This window comes from Astyanax mexicanus, chromosome 17, assembly GCF_023375975.1.
Source record: "Astyanax mexicanus isolate ESR-SI-001 chromosome 17, AstMex3_surface, whole genome shotgun sequence".
Taxonomy (NCBI): Eukaryota; Metazoa; Chordata; class Actinopteri; order Characiformes; family Acestrorhamphidae; genus Astyanax; species Astyanax mexicanus.
Window position 1 is genome coordinate 661,821 of NC_064424.1, and position 18,845 is coordinate 680,665.

Genomic DNA, 18,845 nt, shown 5'->3' on the forward strand with positions numbered 1-18,845 from the left:
AGCATTCTGCCATAAAACATTGAAACTACACGTTAATCTAAGGTAATATAGTGCTTGTTCTGCCATCTTACCGGTGATTCTCAAACACCTACGCTCTGTGTGTGTCTGGAAGATCTCCGTTTGAAAGGACAAGCGCTATCCCCAGGGTTGCCAGGTCCAACAAAAATACCCAGCCCAAAATCAGTCTAAAACCCGCCCCTCAGAATCGATTTTGGGACATTTTAAATCGATTCTGAATCGTAGTAAATGAGAATCAAGATTCTTATGTGAATCGATTTTTTGGCACACCTCTATACTGTACTCTCTCTCTCTCTCTCTCTCTCTCTCAGACTCCGGCTGCTGATGGAGAAACAGCATGACCTACTGTACTCTCTCTCTCTCTCTCTCTCTCTCTGACTCCGGCTGCTGATGGAGAAACAGCAGCATGACCTACTGTACTCTCTCTCTCTCTCTCTCTCTCTCTCTGACTCCGGCTGCTGATGGAGAAACAGCAGCATGACCTACTGTACTCTCTCTCTCTCTCTCTCTCTCTCTCTCTCTGACTCCGGCTGTTGATGGAGAAACAGCATGATCTACTGTACTCTCTCTCTCTCTCTCTCTCTCTCTCTCTCAGACTCCGGCTGCTGATGGAGAAACAGCATAACCTGAATAGCAGCTTTGATAATATTTATATCTATTATCAGATCTGATCTCTTTTACTGTCATCAATAATAACAGAGTACAGAACACCAGCTCACACTGCAGCAACATGCTCCCCATCTGTCAGAGTAAAGACTGTGTGTGTGTGTGTAAGTGTGTGTGTCCTGTCTCTGAGTCAGGACTGGCATGATTGAGGCCTGCAGTTGAAAAGCGAGACCCGTCAACAAACTGTTATTACCCCAATAAAGAGGAGAAAATCGATGGAGCAGAGAGCAACAGCACGGAGAGAGAGAGAGAAAGAGAGAGAGATAGAGGGCTCTATCTTTCACTCCTTCCTCCTGCCTGGTTTAAACAGCAGCAGAGCTTCTGAATATATCTACACTGATGGGCGTGGTGTTCTGGAAATGAGGTGTGTTCAGGTACATTTCTGGAGTTTTATCTTGTTTATCTTGGTAACAGAAAACACAGGAGCTCCACTGACTGAATACAACCTAGACAGACGCCAACAGTCAGACGTTCATCGCTATCTCGGTAACACAGGCTCTGTGCCAAACTGAGCGTACACCCCCACTTATTACACACACATGAACACACAGCAGCACAAACCCAACTTTTACATCAACAATAAACAGAATAGTAAATAAAATAACATTGCTGTTCCCGTAAATGAGCTGCTGGAGCTCCTTCACAGCGTCAACCAGCAGCTCAGTTTCCTCTGCTGAGAAGAGTTTGTTGAACACGTCCAGGTAGCTGCACCGTTACAATAGCAATCCACCAAAGACAGAGCTCACCTGGTTCTACTCTTAAAGACACGCGCTGATTCACGTTACTTTTGCTTTGTGTTTTAAGCCGTGCAAGGTGTACTTTTCCCGTCGTTATGATAGCAAAGACACACTGACGCCTTAAATCAAGCTGTACAGAGACTGAGAGAGATATAGAGAGATAGAGATAGAGATAAAGAACAACACAACATAACATTTCCTCTCTCTGTATTTCTGGCCTCTTCATTGAGCTCAATGCTGTTCTGAATGTCAGGGGTGCTGGAACGATTTCTCACACACACACACACACACACACACACACACACACATACACACACACACACACACCCTCGGCTGTGACTCAATTACTAGCGGTGGAGCAATAATAAAGTCCGGACGGCGAAGACTTCGATCGGCTGACCCGCCAGGAGGCACAGGCTGACTTCACCATGATGGATCACCTCTCAGTGCCCATGCTCTTAAACACAAACACACACACACACACACACACACACACACACACACACACACACACACACACACACACACAGCAGCAGCATGTACCACATCCACAAGCTCTTTCATCTCTCTGATGTAATGGATACATATCTTACTAATATTCATATCAACTGTCTGCATCCTTTACTGTCAGTACTCTCAAAGAAATGCTATATATATAAGATATATATGATATATATATATATATATATATATATATATATATATATATATGAAATACCCATAGTAAAGTGTTTATGTACTTATAGTATAAATATCTATAGGACATTATGTATTATGCATATATGGTAAATTTATCTATGGCAGAATATATGATGATATGTAATATTCAAAAACAAATTATGGACCAGACATAATATATAAAATTTTGTTAATATCTGATTTTTTTTCAATGTCTAATAGGCTTCATATATATAGTTTGCACATATATGTACAGGTACCTGCCACGGCCTTTAAGAAAAAAAACTAATAAACTTAAAACTGATTTATATAGTTGTAATATTGGGAAAAAAACTGAAACAATCATATATTTTCAGCTGTTCTGTAGCGGTGTAAAATAATTGTTAAAAATGGATTTTAATAAATGACAATTTCCAATTTCTTTGTCTAGTCTTTGTGTGGTAAAGATTTACAGCACATTCAAACTTTCATCATCATAATAACTATAAAAAGACCCAGATAAAACACAGAGAACTCTGTAACTATTAAAAGTAGAAGATCTTTCTTTTCTTTAGAGAAATTACAGATGAAGTCAGAGAGCGGTGAGTACTGTTTCCTACACCTTCAAATAAAGACTCTTAGAAACTGGAGACAAAAAACTGCTACAGGAAGACGTCTGGCTGACCCACATGGAAACAGCAGCTTTAGCCTTTAGCTCAGATTAACATGATTAAGAACTGAGTCTCAGTTTCAGCAGAGAAGAGAAGAATTAGAATTAGAGTTAGAGAATTAGAGTTAATCTGACAGGAGAAGAGCTGCAGTAATAAAGTTACTAATAAGATAAAGATAAAATAAAATACAGCAGGGGTGTTCTAAAACATTTGACCGGTATGATCATAAATTATATTTGCATAAGGGTATTCTTAGACACTTCCAGGCATTTAACCAGTACTGTGTTTACACTGTACTCATACAGCTGCATCTCTGACACACACACACACACACACACACACACACACACACTTCCTACATCAAGATGCAGTGCAGTGTTGAGTGTGCACCTGGTTCAGCTCAACCATAACGCCCACCATGGAGCAGTTTTAATGTACTTTCCTCTCCTGGGAAAATCCACTAAACTCACCAGACTGGCAGAAGAAAAGCAGGGGGATTCCAACGCATAACTGGCAACCTCATAAGCTCCGCCCAGAAACCTGCTCTTTTCTAGCAACTCTTTCGATACTTATGCTGCATCCATGTGGTGTTGATCTTGTGCGGTAAGCGCTTTCCTACGTCACAAAGCATTTAAACAACTGAAAACTATCAAATAAACTGTAAAATATCTAATATTAATCTGTCTATCTGAACATATAACATCTCTTTTTTAAACAAGAATACAGAATACAGTAGGTCTATGTTCTATACAAAAACATTGCTAAACGGCAAAACACAAAACTACGAAAAAATTCTTATATCTCCCTCATCTGCTGACTTGCAACAGACAGTACAGGTACAGATCCCTCCCTCAGAAGAAGTCTGCTGGCTAAACCTGCTGTGTCTATAACAAAACGTGTTCATGATGTTCTTTACACAAATTTACTCTCACATAAAGATAAAAATCCCACCAGCTCTATTCTTACCAGTTTCCCTTTCAGAACGAGTCGTTTAAGGGCTCCGTCGCTTTAATGCAAATAAGCTGTTGCTGGCCACACCCCATGTTTATGCTGAGTGTTTACCACACGTAAGTGCTGGCTTGTTATAACTGGCAAAACACAAAACTCCTTATTTAAAAGTTTTTACATCTGCCGACATGCGCCGGACAGTATAGTTACAGATTCCACCCTCAGACAAAGTCTGCTGGCTAGTCCAATCTTAGAATTCTGTAGGTCTATGTTCTGTACAAAAAAAATGCAGAACACAACACATATTCTGTTTTTTTTTTTTTTACTTTTTGTGTTGTTCTTCACAGTTTGGATAAGTTTAGTATTAATCTACAATACAGAACATTTTAAAATAATGAAAAAAAAACACTGAATTTAATATATATCCACATTTTTAACGGGTACTGCATATATTACATTATAAAGCACTCAAGTATGCCGGTTTTAAAGCACCTTATATTAGTTATACTGTATATAATATGTAACACATATTATAAGGAATTATAAAAGTCTCTGTTTATAAGGTCTACGTTTATTTGTACATTATAGAAGTGAATGATATGATCATCTATAGATATCATAACATTATGAATGATTATGAATGCTATATAATGCATTATAAATTCAACTGAACTCATAACATAACATGAGCTTAACTTCAGCAACCAAAAATAGATAAAAACTGAAATATATTTATTTAAAATGACTTAATAAAGTCCTGTTTTTCTCCTTTTTTACTGCAGAAAACTCAGAACACACTGTCCTGAACCTCCGTGAACACACACACACACACACACACACACACACTGCGCTAAGGAGAGAGCGTCCTATTGTTCTGGAGTATTTATTACTCAACGCATCAACAGCATCCCACTGGACTTCAATAACAACTCCCATAGACTCTCTCTCTCACACACACACACACACACCCTCTCCGAGCTTCGGCGATGATGCAACTCTCCTTGCGCTTTAGCAACAGTTTCTAATGACGATCCGAGCGCAGGAATCATTACCATATGAGGCTCATCATCCATCCCATAATGACATAAGATCCGCGCTGCTCCTCCGTAAGTGACGACGAGCACTTTGATGTCGGCGCCTCGCGCTAAATCAAGGCGATCTGGAAGCACTTAATATACATGAAGGCAAAAGTCGTGGTACGTGCACAGCTGTACGACGTGCGAGCGCGAGGGGTCGCGACCCCGGCCCACCCAACACCGCTCGTGCTAAAGCTGCTAGCGCCGTAGCTTTCAAATCAGACCCTCTTAATGATCCCATTAACCATCAAAGAGGAGCTGAGAGCAGATTAATAAAGTTCTCAGTCATAAAACCCGTCCTCTAACAGCTGCAGGCCTCAGAACACACGTATTAATAAACTATATCATCTCACTGGCCAGTTTATCAGAAACACCCGGCATATAGGTGCACAAGTACTCACTATAGTCCATCTGCCCCACAGAACACCATCACCCTCCACCCTCCCTTCAGCACGCAGTGATCAGTAATTACAAATCTACAAAATACTCATGGTATTTCATGGTTTGGTATGGTACACAATATGGTATGGTATAGAATCGTAGAGTATGGTACGGTATGAAATTAAATTATATGGTACAGTATGTTACGGCATAGAAAGGTATGGCATAGTATGTAATTACATGTTATGGTATAGTATGGAATGGTCCTGTACCTTACAGTTTGGTATGTTATGGTGCAGTACAGTACATGGTATGGTATTTTATTGAACATACAGTATTTTATGGTATAAAATGGTATGGTATTGGGTGGTATGGTATGGTACAATACAGTAAGGTACGATATGATGGCACAGTGTGGTATGTTATGGTATGGTATGGTATGTACAGAATGGTACTGTAAATTACAGTATGGTATGTTATGATGTTACGGTATGGTATAGTACAATACGGTACTGTACGGTATGGTATGGTATGTTATGGTACAATACAATATGGTTTGATATGGTATAATATGGTATGAAATTGTGTGGTATGGAATGGTACAATATAGTATCGTTATTGTATGTTATGGTATGTATAGAAAGGTACGGTAAATTACAGTATGATACATTACAGTATGGTACATTGCGATTTGGTATAGTATGGTATGGTACGGTATAGCACAATTTGGTATGTATTGTTTTTGTATGGTGTGGTATGATATGATATGGTAGAGTATGGTATGGTATGGTATGGTATTGTACAATACGATACAGTATGGTACAATATATTTTATAGTATGGTATGATATTGTAAGATGTATATAGCATGGTATGGTATGTATAGATAGGTATTGTATGGTATGGTATGATATCCTATAGTATGGTATGGTATGATGTAGTTTAGTATGGTATGGTATAGCATAGTATGGTATTGTATTGTATGGTATGGTATAGTATATTATGGTATGATATTGTATGATATACTATAGTATGTTAGAGTATGATGTAGTATAGTATGTTATAGTATGGTATAGTATATTATGGTATAAACCTGACCTTTGGAAGGCGTTCTGGATCTCCAGGATGTCGAGGAATGACCTTCTGTAACCGCTGGAAACCGTAGTCGATGGTTGGCTCGTTCAGCGCTGTAAAATAAAAACATAATAAAAGATTTAATTCCAGATTCTCTCATCAGATGTGCTCTCTCTCACACTGATCACCTGACTGTACAGTTAGCAGGTTAGCAGGCTAATTGTGAAACGGAGAATACTAACTAAATAAAGAGTCCTGCATCACTACTGCAGTGTTAGCATGACCTGGCTAACCAATCAACCAGAAGTACGGTTCACTAACCGCAGTAAGAAATCAGAACTTTAGCGCTCTGGGTCAGTGTGGAAAAATCCACTCAGCCCTGCAGAGAAAAAGAGCTCTGTATTTACAAACCACAGAAAAGAAAAACAGGAAAAATCCCCAAAAATGACTCTTAAAGCTTTTAAAATCTGATAACAGGAGAAAATAGAGGCCTAAAGTGTTTTTTTCCCGGATGAATCTCACTCTAACAATCAAAGTTATGACAGGCGAGACGCTGCAGAAAGTGACATTAAAATATACAATTGTTCTAATGGAGTCATTGTATATTCCACAGATTGCCCGTATTTATCGAGCGCTAAGTGTAAGAAGCACATATAGTATGGTAATCTGGGGATTTTAAGGGACGTTTACGTGTTGCATTTTGTGTAGAAATTACTCTGCGTTAAGTCTTTATCTTGTCAGAAGCGCATCAGTCAGGACGTGAAGACTGGAGGAGACGCAGAGAGACGAGCTATCCGACAAAACGGAAACGGAGAGATAATCACGAACGCAGACCTGTTTACAGCAGGGCTTTGTTTTTAAAAGCATTAAAAATCCTCTAAAACTCAGTTTAAGTGTGTTAAAGTGAAGAGAACTCTACTTCTTCACGGTCTGAGAGAAAACCGTCTGAATCTCAGATCAGAAATCCTGATGGTTTAAGTCGTGATGCTGTAGATCAGAATATCTGCAGTTCAGAGGGATAAAAATGATCATTTAGAAACGGTTCAGGTCAGATCTAAACCTCAGATCTAAAAATCTTCTACTGCAGCAGATCTTCAGACTTTCTACTGTAGAAACAAAACCATTTCTTCACAGGTCTTTTTTAAACATTTTTCAGTATTGAATAAATAAAATTGCAAAAATGCATTCTTGCCTTGCTTTTAAAAGATATCAATTACATTATTAATATGTGTGTATAAAGTGTGTGTGTGTTTGTTTATAGAGTGTGTGTAGGTGTGTGTGTATAGTGTGTGTGTAAAGTGTGAGTGAGCGTGTATAGTGTATATACAGTGTGTATAGTGTATATAGAGTGTGTATAGTGTGTATATAATGTGTGCGTATAGAGTGTGTATAGTGCGTATAGAGTGTGTATAATGTGTGTATAGTGTGTATAGAGTGTGTATAATGTGTGTATAGTGTGTATAGAGTGTGTATAGTGTGTATATAATGTGTGCGTATAGAGTGTGTATAGTGTATATACAGTGTGTATAGTGTATATAGAGTGTGTATAATGTGTGTATAGTGTGTATAGAGTGTGTATAGAGTGTGTATAGTGTGTGTATAATGTGTATAGAGTGTGTATAGAGTATATAGAGTGTGTAGTGTATATAATGTGTGTATAGAGTGTGTATAGAGTGTGTATAGAGTGTAGATAGAGTATGTAGTGTGTGTATAGTGTATATAGAGTGTGTATAGAGTGTATATAGAGTATGTAGTGTGTGTATAGTGTGTGTATAGTGTATATAGAGTGTGTAATGTGTGTATAGTGTGTGTGTAGTGTGTGTATAGTCTGTGTATAGTGTGTGTATAGTGTGTGTGTGTGTGTGTGTATAGTGTGTGTATAGTGTGTGTATAGTGTGTGTGTGTGTGTGTGTGTGTATAGTGTGTGTGTGTGTGTGTATAGTGTATATAGAGTGTGTAATGTGTGTGTAGTGTGTGTGTAGTGTGTGTATAGTGTGTGTGTGTGTGTGTGTGTGTGAGGGGTGATGCTGGGAGTGTGGGGGAGCTGGGTGTTTTCCTGTCGGTTGGTCACGGATCAGTGAACTCTTATGAAGCTCTAATGCAGTGAGAGAGCGGTACTGAAGGAGGGAAACTCTGTGTGTGATGCTCATCGCTATCTTACCCCCCACCAACAGTCTATTTTCCCTCCTTCCTCCTGCCTGGTTTAAACAGCAGCAGATCTTCTGAATATATCTACACTGATGGGCGTGGTGTTCTGGAAATGAGGTGTGTTCAGGTACATTTCTGGAGTTTTATCTTGTTTATCTTGGTAACAGAAAACACAGGAGCTCCACTGACTGAATACAACCTAGACAGACGCCAACAGTCAGACGTTCATCGCTATCTCGGTAACACAGGCGCCGTGCCGAGCCGAGCGTACACCCCCACTTATTACACACACATTAACACACAGCAGCACAAACCCAACTTTTACATCAACAATAAACAGAATAGTAAATAAAATAACATTGCTGTTCCCGTAAATGAGCTGCTGGAGCTCCTTCACAGCGTCAACCAGCAGCTCAGTTTCCTCTGCTGAGAAGAGTTTGTTGAACACGTCCAGGTAGCTGCACCGTTACAATAGCAATCCACCAAAGACAGAGCTCACCTGATCTACTCTTAAAGAGAATGATGAGCAAGAGACACTCTGATTGGTTTATTTATTTTTTCACGTTACGCCCAAAATTAACCACACCCATCATTAATTAATTAAGAGAATTAGTACATGACTTTTGCTTTACGTTTCGAGATGAGCAAGGTCTACTTTTCCCATCGTTACGATAGCAAAGACACACTGGTTTACGGCTTGCCTATTGATAAAGCTAAAATAGGACCCTGAGTAAGAAGAGTGTGTGTGTGTGTGTGTGTGTTAATATACTGAATATGGAGATTGATGGGCTAGTTCTAGGAGAAGGAGTCACATGGTGTGTAGATGTCAGAAGTAGTTTGCTCTGCTCTTATTGCCATTGATTTCTACATTTGCGCCCAATTCTCTCACTCAGCCCAAGGAAAACATTCATTTACTGAGGTCAAAAGAGAGAGAACGCAACGGAAAGTCAGAGTCGAGCTTCATATGTGTGTTATATTGTATTCTGTTCTGTATTTCGTATGTTTAATTTCGGTTTAACTCTGCAGTTTAGTGACTTAGTGACTAAAAACATAGGGTGGAGTAATCTGTTGTACCCGTACTGCTCTGTAATTAATCTACAGTTACAGTAGATACAGAATCACCAGCACTGTAATCTGTTGTACCCGTACTGCTCTGTAATTAATCTACAGTTACAGTAGATCTATCTATCCATCCTTCCATCCATCCATCTATGTAGTTAAACATAATTACAAATATATTAATATGACAGGTTAAATGCTGATTGATGAAAAACAAAATATAAGATCAGTATCTAGTAAGATCTGAGGTTTGACAGTATAAATGAGTTTGAAATCACACTGTTGCCACTTCTATTTATGTGTTTATATATATATATATATATATATATATATATATATATATATATATATATATATATATATATATATATATATATATTTATTAACAGTTTATTAATGGGGTTTAAAGTATTTGCAGCCGAATTAATAAACACTAATAAACTCTGTTATAAATCATTCATACATTAAATTAAAGTGGTACCTTATTATTATTATTATTATTATTATTATTATTATTATTATTATTAATTGATCATTAAAAACAGCAGTTGGGCACAAACACCGTCATGCTCTTAGGTCCAGTGTTTTATTAAAAGTGACAGTGGGTAAAATGGGGAAGTGGGAGTGTTTTGGTCTGAACTTTCTCTGTAGCTCCGCTACATTATTAGCTGCATGTAAAAGTAGTGCTAAACCACAGGGTGGGTATTTATAACCTGGCCGAGCTCCGCTCTCTCTAACTGTTTTATTGTGTTCTCTGTTCCACACGTGGCTTCGATTTGCTCAAGGATGTTGGTTTATTGCGCTCCCTGGGTAGCGTTAGCGGCTAAATGCCCCAAAACAGCATCCGAGGCCAAGCTGGAGTCATACCAACTGTGTTATGCTACACGCTAACTGTTTAGCCCTGCTAAACGTGACGTTACAGAGGGGATTAGCTTACAAAAAGCATGATATTCAAGCATGTGTTTGCATGTGTCGGTATTATTACAATAATTAGCGCTGCAGTGTGAGTTTGGTTTTGTTTTTTTAATGCTGCGATTAACAGTAAAATATTATGATTATTTCACACTCAAAACACTTGCCAAAAAACTCTTGAACTTTTCCATATTTACTTTTCCATATAACACAAAGTGGTGTACAACTGTAAAGTGGAAAGAATTATGTTTAGGGTCATCGTCTTGCCGGAAGGTCTCAATCAATCTTTTACAGCCTCCAACAGCTTTTCTTCTTCTACAGGAATGTTCTGTCAAAGTCAAAGTGGTTTTTATTGTCATTTCAGCTATATACAAAAGTGCAGACAGACAATACAACACCATACAGACAAAGAATAATAAATAACAAGACAGTGTGCAAATTTTGCAGTGTGCAAAAAAGACCAGGTGAGGTAGTAATTACTCTATTACACAGTGTGCAATAGAGTCCAGTGAGGTAGTAGGGTTTTTAGTGCTTTCCATTTTCTGGGGTAAGTGGGGTAAGAGTGTGTGTGCATGTACAGAAAAACCATCAGTTCAGTCTCTGCAGTTAAGGAGTCTGATGGCTTGGGGGTAGAAGCTGTTGCAGAATCTGGTGGTGCTGGACCGGATGCTGCGGTACCTCCTTCCCGAAGGCAGAAGGGAGAACAGTTCGTGTGAGGGATGGGTGGGGTCATTCACAATGCTGGTTGCTTTGCGGATGCTGCGGGTGGTGTAAATGTCCGTGATGGAGGGGAGAGAGACGCCGATGATCCTCTCAGCTGTCCTCACAATACGCTGGAGGGTCTTGCGGTCAGAGACGGTGCAGGTCCCAAACCAGGCAGTGATGCAGCTGCTCAGGATGCTCTCAATGGTCCCTCTATAGAGTGTGAGGATGGGTGGAGGGAGACGGGCCTTTCTCAGCTTCCGGAGGAAGTAGAGACGCTGCTGGGCTGTCTTGGCTGTAGAGCTGGTGTTCAGGGTCCAGGTGAGGTTATCTGCTAAGTGGACACCAAGGAACTTGGTGCTCTTAACAATCTCCACAGAGGACCCGTCGATGTTGAGTGGAGAGTGGGTGTGTTGTGCTCTCCTGAAGTCAACAACCATTTCCTTTGTCTTGTCCACATTCAGGTGAAGGTTGTTGACTGTACACCAGTCTGTCAGCCGCTGCACCTCCTCTCTGTATGCTGACTCGTCGCCTTTGGTGATGAGACCCAGCACGGTTGTATCATCGGCGAACTTGATAAAGCTGTTAGAACTGTGTTTTGCAGCACAGTCATGAGTCAGCAGGGTGAACAGCAGAGGACTCAGGACACTAACCTGGGGGGCCCCCGTGTTCAGTGTGATGGTGCTGGAGGTGCTGCCCCCGAACCGGACTGACTGGGGTCTCCCCGTCAGAAAGTCCAGGATCCAGTTGCAGAGGGGGGTGTTGAGGCCGAGCGAGCTTAGCTTCCTGATGAGGTTCTGTGGGATGATGGTGTTGAATGCTGAACTGAAGTCTATAAACAGCATTCTGACGTAAGTATCCTTCTTCTCCAGGTGGGTGAGGGAGAGATGAAGGGTGGTAGTGATGGCATCGTCCGTGGAGCGATTGGGACGATACGCAAACTGCAGGGGGTCCAGTGAAGAGGGCAGTTGTGTCTTGATGTTCCTCATAACTAGCCTCTCGAAGCACTTCATGATGATGGGTGTAAGTGCAACGGGACGGTAGTCATTGAGGCAGGACACTGTGGACTTCTTTGGCACGGGGACGATGGTGGTGGACTTGAGGCACGTTGGGACAGTGGCGCTGCACAGGGAGATGTTGAAGATGTCCGTGAGAACATCTGTCAGATGGTCTGCGCACTCCCTGAGCACTCTGCCGGGGATGTTGTCTGGTCCTGCAGCTTTTTGTGGGTTGACTCTGCGCAGAGTGTTCCTCACATCCACTGCAGTCAGGCACAACACCTGCTCGTCCGGCTTGGGCATGGTCTTTCTCGCCATCGTGTTGTTTTGTGCCTCAAACCGTGCATAAAAGTTGTTTAGGGCATCAGGGAGGGAGGCATCACGTTCACAGGACGGTGGCATTGTCCTGTAGTTGGTGATTGCCTGGATGCCCTGCCACATGCACCGTGCGTCACCCGTGTCCTTGAAGTGGCTGTGGATTCTCTGGACGTGTGCGCGCTTTGCCTCTCTGATGGCTCTTGACAGGTCGGCTCTCGCTTTCCTCAGGGCCACCTTGTCACCCACTCTGAAGGCGGAGTCGCGGGTCCTCAGCAGCGCACGTACCTCAGCAGTCCTCCAAGGCTTCTGGTTTGGGCGTGTAGTGATGGTCTTGGAGACAGTGACATCATCAATACACTTGCTGATGTAGCCAGTGACTGATGCTGCATACTCCTCCAAATCAACAGAATCGCCTTCAGTAGCAGCCTCCCTAAACATGTCCCATGCAGTGCACTCAAAACAGTCCTGAAGGGCAGAGATGGAGCCTGCCGGCCAGGTTTTCACCTGCTTCTGAACTGGTCTGGAGCGTCTGATGAGTGGTGTGTATGTTGGTGTCAGCCAAACACACATGTGATCCGAGAAAGCGAGGTGGGGCGGGGCTCCGCCCGGTACGCGCTGGGGATGTTTGTGTAAACAAGAACCAGCGCGCTCGCTCCTCTCGTTGCAAAGTTCACATGTTGATGGAATTTAGGGAGCACTGACTTGAGATTTGCATGGTTGAAATCTCCGGCGATAATAAACAGTCCGTCTGGGTGTTTGTTTTGCAGATCGCTGATAGTCCGATAGAGTTCACACAGAGCCTCTTTAGCATTAGCACCAATGCTAGCGCTGGGTGGAATGTACACAGCAGCTATTAGCACGGCGGAGAACTCCCGTACTAAATAAAAAGGTCTGCACTTGACTATCAGGAACTCCACCAGCGGAGAGCAGTGTTTGGCGACAGTCACAGCGTTGTTACACCATTCCGTGTTGATGTAAACACACACGCCTCCACCGCGGGTCTTCCCGGATAGAGCCGCGCTTCTATCGGCTCTGAACGCGGTTAGCCCGGCTAGCTGAATGGCGCTGTCCGGAATGTTGTCGTTCAGCCACGATTCCACAAAAACCAAAACACAGCAGTGTCTGAACTCACGCTGGGTTGTTCGCTGGAGTCGGATGTAGTCCAGTTTATTGTCAAGGGAACAGACGTTTGCCAGAAAGAGCGATGGTATAGCCGGCCGACTAGGACTAGCCTTTAGCCTTGCGCGGATCCCGGCTCTCTTTCCGCGCCTCCGCTTACGCTCGCACCGCTTGCGATGGCACTTCCGCTGGGCTCCGGCGTCAGGAAACACCGCGGGCTGGCGGCCTGGGTCTCTTAGCAGGCTAAGCTCAAGTAGAGTCTGCAGAACCTCGTACGGTAGCGTGTTTTCTGACTGGTTTCTCCACTGTAGCAGGGTCTGGCGGTGGTAGAACATGTGCACGGGTGTTCCGATGCACATATTTGCAGGAAATAGACGGAAAAAACGACAAATAGTAACACAAAAGCACCATTTAACGGACCCGGAGCGGCCGCTGCGTGTTAACGCTCCGCCATCTTGGGTGGGTATCCATCCAATAAATTTATTTTATTTATCTCCATCCATCTTCCATCCATCAAATCTGATCAGTGGTTTTCTACCTGCCACTCTTCCATTAAGACCAGATTTGTGCAGTGCACGACTAACACGACTAACCTGAGCTGTGGATCTCTGCATTTCCTCCAGAGTGACCATGGGCCTCCTCTTGGCTGCATCTCTGATCAGTGATCTCCTGGTTCAGACTGTAAGTTTAGGTGGATGGTCTTGTTTTGGTAGGTTTAAAGTTGTGCCGTACTTTTAACTCTACTTTTACTTTTTCTATTTCCAGATAATGGATTAAAAAGTGTTCTGTGAAATCTTCAAAGCTCGGGAAATGTTCTTTTTTACAGCCTAATCCTGCTTTAAACTTCTCCACAACCTTTTTCCTGACCTGTCTGGTGTGTTCTTTGGTTCTTTGGATGTTTTTTAATGATGCTGTTTACTCCCCAATATTCTCCTAACCAAACTCTGAGGTCGTCACAGAGCTGCTGTATTTGTACTGAGATTAGATCACTTTTTAGATTGCACTTTTCAGTTTTCAGTTTTTTATTTGTAAAAAATGTTGGTAACACTTTACTTGGATGGTCCATTTGAACTGACACTCAACTACATCTCTATTAAATGCAAATGAACTAAAAGGTGAGAGTAAATGATTCTCTATTGAATATAACCCTACATTCAACTCTAACCCAAACATTAATCTTAATATTTTAGGATTGGGTTCAGGGATAGATTTTAAGTTTAGGTTAAGGTTAGGGTTAGGTGTAGGGTTAGATTCTATTTTGAATCATTTACATTCAACATAGGGTTAAGCTAAATTTAATGCATATTCAATTCAGTGTTAGTTGAATGTCAGTTGAGCATCAACAAGGCCATAAAATGGACCATCCAAGTAAAGTGTTACCAAAATGTTTTGTGTCATGCATAATTACAAACATTTCTTTCCAGTTTACAATAGTATTTGTGTTGGTCTTTCACATAAAAATCCAATAAAATATATTTATGTTTGTGGTTGTAATGTGACAAAACTGAAAAAAAAAAAATATATATACTGTATTTCTGTGTGGATAAATATATTGTGCTGTATTAAACGAGGTGTGTGTGTGTATCTGTAGGTGTGTGTGTGTGTGTGTGTGAGGGAGATGGCTGATTGCCATACACTCACTTTCCTGTTCTGCCCATTTTTAATGCCCCGCCCCCCCAGCACTCACCCCGCCCCCTCCTCCACTCACACCATCCTCCTCCCTCCAGGTCATTATTGTGAAATATGATGAGGCCTGCATCTGCCCTCATGAAATTTCAATGAGCATTGATCTGTGTGATTGCAAGAGATCTCTCACAATGTGGTCGGAGCGCGAGAGAGAGAGCGCGAGAGCAAGAGAGAGAGAGAGAGAGAGCGCGAGAGAGAGAGTAAAGACAGGGACGGCCTATTTGCTCATTAATTTATTGCTGAGGTAATTCCAGTCATATCAATTTGACATTTTCTGAGACAGCAGCAGCCGATAGATCTGAGCTGGTAATTTCAGTAATTTTACTCGGCTGGAAATCTCCATTACTGCCCTGTTCCTTTTCTGAAACCTTAACCAACTGCTAACGACTAAATCGAGTGAGAAAACACTCCGACGTCCTCGACTCGCCTCGTAAAAAAAACGTTAAAAAACATTAAAAAAAACGCTTCCAAACAACACAAACCATTAGGGGTCAACCCTCCTCCCATTCATCCAGTGATTAATGCTGTAATTACACTGAAAATGCTAAAAAATGCTAAAGAATGCTAAAAAATGCTATTTTAGCTTTAAAAGTAAAATAAAATTAAGAAAAAGACAATAAACACATTAGGCTTTTCTTAGAACAGAAACAACCTTTACCCTACTTTATAAGTGGGGGTGTATGCTCGGCTCGGCTTTGCGCCTGTGTTACCGAGATAGCGATGAACGTCTGACTGTTGGCGTCTGTCTAGGTTGTATTCAGTCAGTGGAGCTCCTGTGTTTTCTGTTACCAAGATAAACAAGATAAAACTCCAGAAATGTACCTGAACACACCTCATTTCCAGAACACCACGCCCATCAGTGTAGGTATATTCAGAAGCTCTGCTGCTGTTTAAACCAGACAGGAGGATGATAGGAGTAAGTATAGACTGTTGTTGGGGGGTAAGATAGCAATGAACATCATGACACACCTTGTGCAGGGTGTAAATTCTCATTTTTATAAGTGTTTTTTCATTGTAAAAGACCAAATTTAAGCTGTTAACATAAAAAGACACTTCCCCCACGTTTTTATATAATAAACAATTATTCAAGATTTTAATTCTTTAAAATTCCTTAAAACTCCTTAGGCTCTGCGCGCCTGTGTTACCGACTCCGAGATAGTGATGAACGTCTTATTTTTCTATTTTCCAGAACACCACGCCCATCAGTGTAGATATATATTTAGAAGATCTGCTGCTGTTTAAACCAGACAGGAGGAAGATAGGAGAGAAAATAGACTGTTGGCTGGGTGTAAGATAGCGATGAGCATCACTAGCAGCCCAGGAAGTATAATAATCCCAATTCCTTCTCTTGGTTTACTCCCTCTTCCCCTTCGTTCGGCTGTGGATGGTTGTCAGGAGGTGGAGGTGCAGTAATGAACAGGGGAGCATAGGGTTTGCTCTTTTCTGGAGGTGTGCTCTCCACCCCCCCTCCTCTCCCAGGTGTGATCTGGAGGCGAAGGCTCGGGGGATCGATCCGCTCACCAGTGCGGCGCTCGATATCTCTGAATTATTGCTTCATTCTTCCCTCCTTATTATAGATGAGTTATTTTTTCCCCAGCCGCCCCACTTTAGGATCAATACCCAACAATCTTATTCTTACACTCGCGCCGCCGCTCGCGCTAACACACCTCCTACCTGTTATCTTTATGATGCGTCACTCGTCACACTGCAGACCTCTGCACTGAGATGAGTGTGTGTGTAGGGGGGGCAAGGACTTGGCTTCTCTATCTCATTCTATCCCATAAGAACACAGTTTTATATACAGAAAAAATATATAAAAAAAAGAGAGCACTTAAAAATTTTGAGTTTCTTTTAATTGTATCAAATTGAAAGCTGAAATCAAAAATATAATCAAGAGGAAGATGGATGATCACAAGCCACCAAACTGATCTGCTTAAATGAATCTTTGCACCAGGAGTAAGGCAGCATAAAGTTATCCAAAAGCAGTGTGTAAGACTGGTGGAGGAGAAAATGATGCGAAGATGCATGAAAAAAAACTGTGATTAAAAACCACCAGGATTATTCCACCAAATATTCAAAGATTTCTGAAATCTTACTAAACTACTAGCTAAAATTTATGAATATGAACGTGTGTTTTTTTTTTTTTTTGCATTATTTGAGGTCTGAAAGCTCTGCATCTTTTTTGTTATTTCAGTCATTTCTCATTTTCTGTAAATAAATGCTCTAAATGAGAATATTTTTATTTGGAATTTGGGAGAAATGTTGTCTGTAGTTTATAGAATAAAACAACAATGTTCATTTTACTCAAACATAAACCTATAAATAGCAAAATCAGAGAAACTGATTCAGAAACTGAAGTGATCTCTTTATTTTCTCCATTATCTTCATTAGGTTATTGTTGTTCTGTATATAGTGTAAAGTTATAGAGGAGGCTCAGTTTATCTCTGTATGTTTGGTTTATTGATTACTTCTTCACACTTCCTCTGTACACACACCCAGCACTGACATTTAGCGCCACAAGTGACGGGACACCTTCACCGTCCATTACAGGAGATGCATTAGCCACAGCCGTGTGCCGTCTATAACCACAACAATAGTAAATAAAGTGTAAAGTAAAAGAAGTATTATTTAGATGCTGTTATCTGGAAAGCTGTTTGTTAACTTGTGGTTTCTGAGGCTGTTTCATCATACTGTTTTTTTTTATGCTTTTTGAGGCTGCGCAAGGAGTACTTTTCCCGTCGTTACGAAAGCAAAGACACACTGACACTCCCTAAACTAAGCTTTACGTTTGGTCGATGCAATAGAGCCGTATATGTTATCCAGGGAAGTGTTTAATCCAACTCTTAAAGAGTTACTTTCATAACTCTTGCTCTTCTCTCCTTTCCTGGGGTGGTCCTGATTAGTGCCAGTTCCATCATCATAAAGTTTTTTGTGCGAATTTTGGATTAACTGACCTCCAAAGTATTTTAATTGGTTGCTTAGTTGAGTAGTTCTTTCTTCTCATAATACCTCTTCACTACTTTACTTTAACTGATGCTCTCAAACTCATTAAGAGACAAGTAATTCAAGTAATCAACTCTTGATGAGTTCAGCACAGCTGTTAACTGAAAGCCTGAATTCCAGGTGATTCTACCTCATAAAACTGACTAAGAAAAACGGAGAAGACTGTAAAATATAAAAGATATTCATGTTTGTTTAAAACTTTTTTATGTTTATTAAATAATTCCACATGTTTTTCTGAATTGTTCTGATCTGTTGAGTATTAATCTACAATACAGAACATTTTATAAAAATGAAAAACTCCCGGGTGAATGGATTTTGAAGGTACTGGTTCTGATGTACACTGGCAGTTTCCAGGTAGCCATTGATTAGCACCTACCGGGGGCCTGGCAGGAGGCGTCCGTGGCCCTGCCTGCATTAATTTAATTAGGCCTGTAGAAATGTTAGCGTGCTACGCTAATAGCTGCTGCTATTACAGCTTGCCAGCAGAGGCTGATTAGCTTTGCCAGCTGTCCACTGGGTACTAGACATGGCGAGGCCAGATGCCACGCATGTTCACCGGTTACACACACACACACACACACACACACACACACACACACACAATCCTGTTTTTCTCAAGTTTGATGCTAAAGCTTGCCATTAACTTTTACCCAGCACATTAATATATTTTAAT

The 18,845-nt window shown here is 41.2% G+C and overlaps 1 protein-coding gene across 3 annotated transcripts in view; it reads right to left on the minus strand.

Moving 5' to 3' along the window:
- The window catches only part of ebf1b (EBF transcription factor 1b), a 219,206-nt gene that overhangs the window by 23,643 nt on the left and 176,718 nt on the right, over positions 1–18,845 (minus strand). For all 3 annotated transcript variants that reach the window (XM_049466755.1, XM_049466754.1, XM_049466757.1), the window contains exon 11: positions 6,252–6,340. In XM_049466755.1, the coding sequence (XP_049322712.1) occupies positions 6,252–6,340 (89 nt within the window). The remainder of the gene's footprint in view (positions 1–6,251; positions 6,341–18,845) is intronic.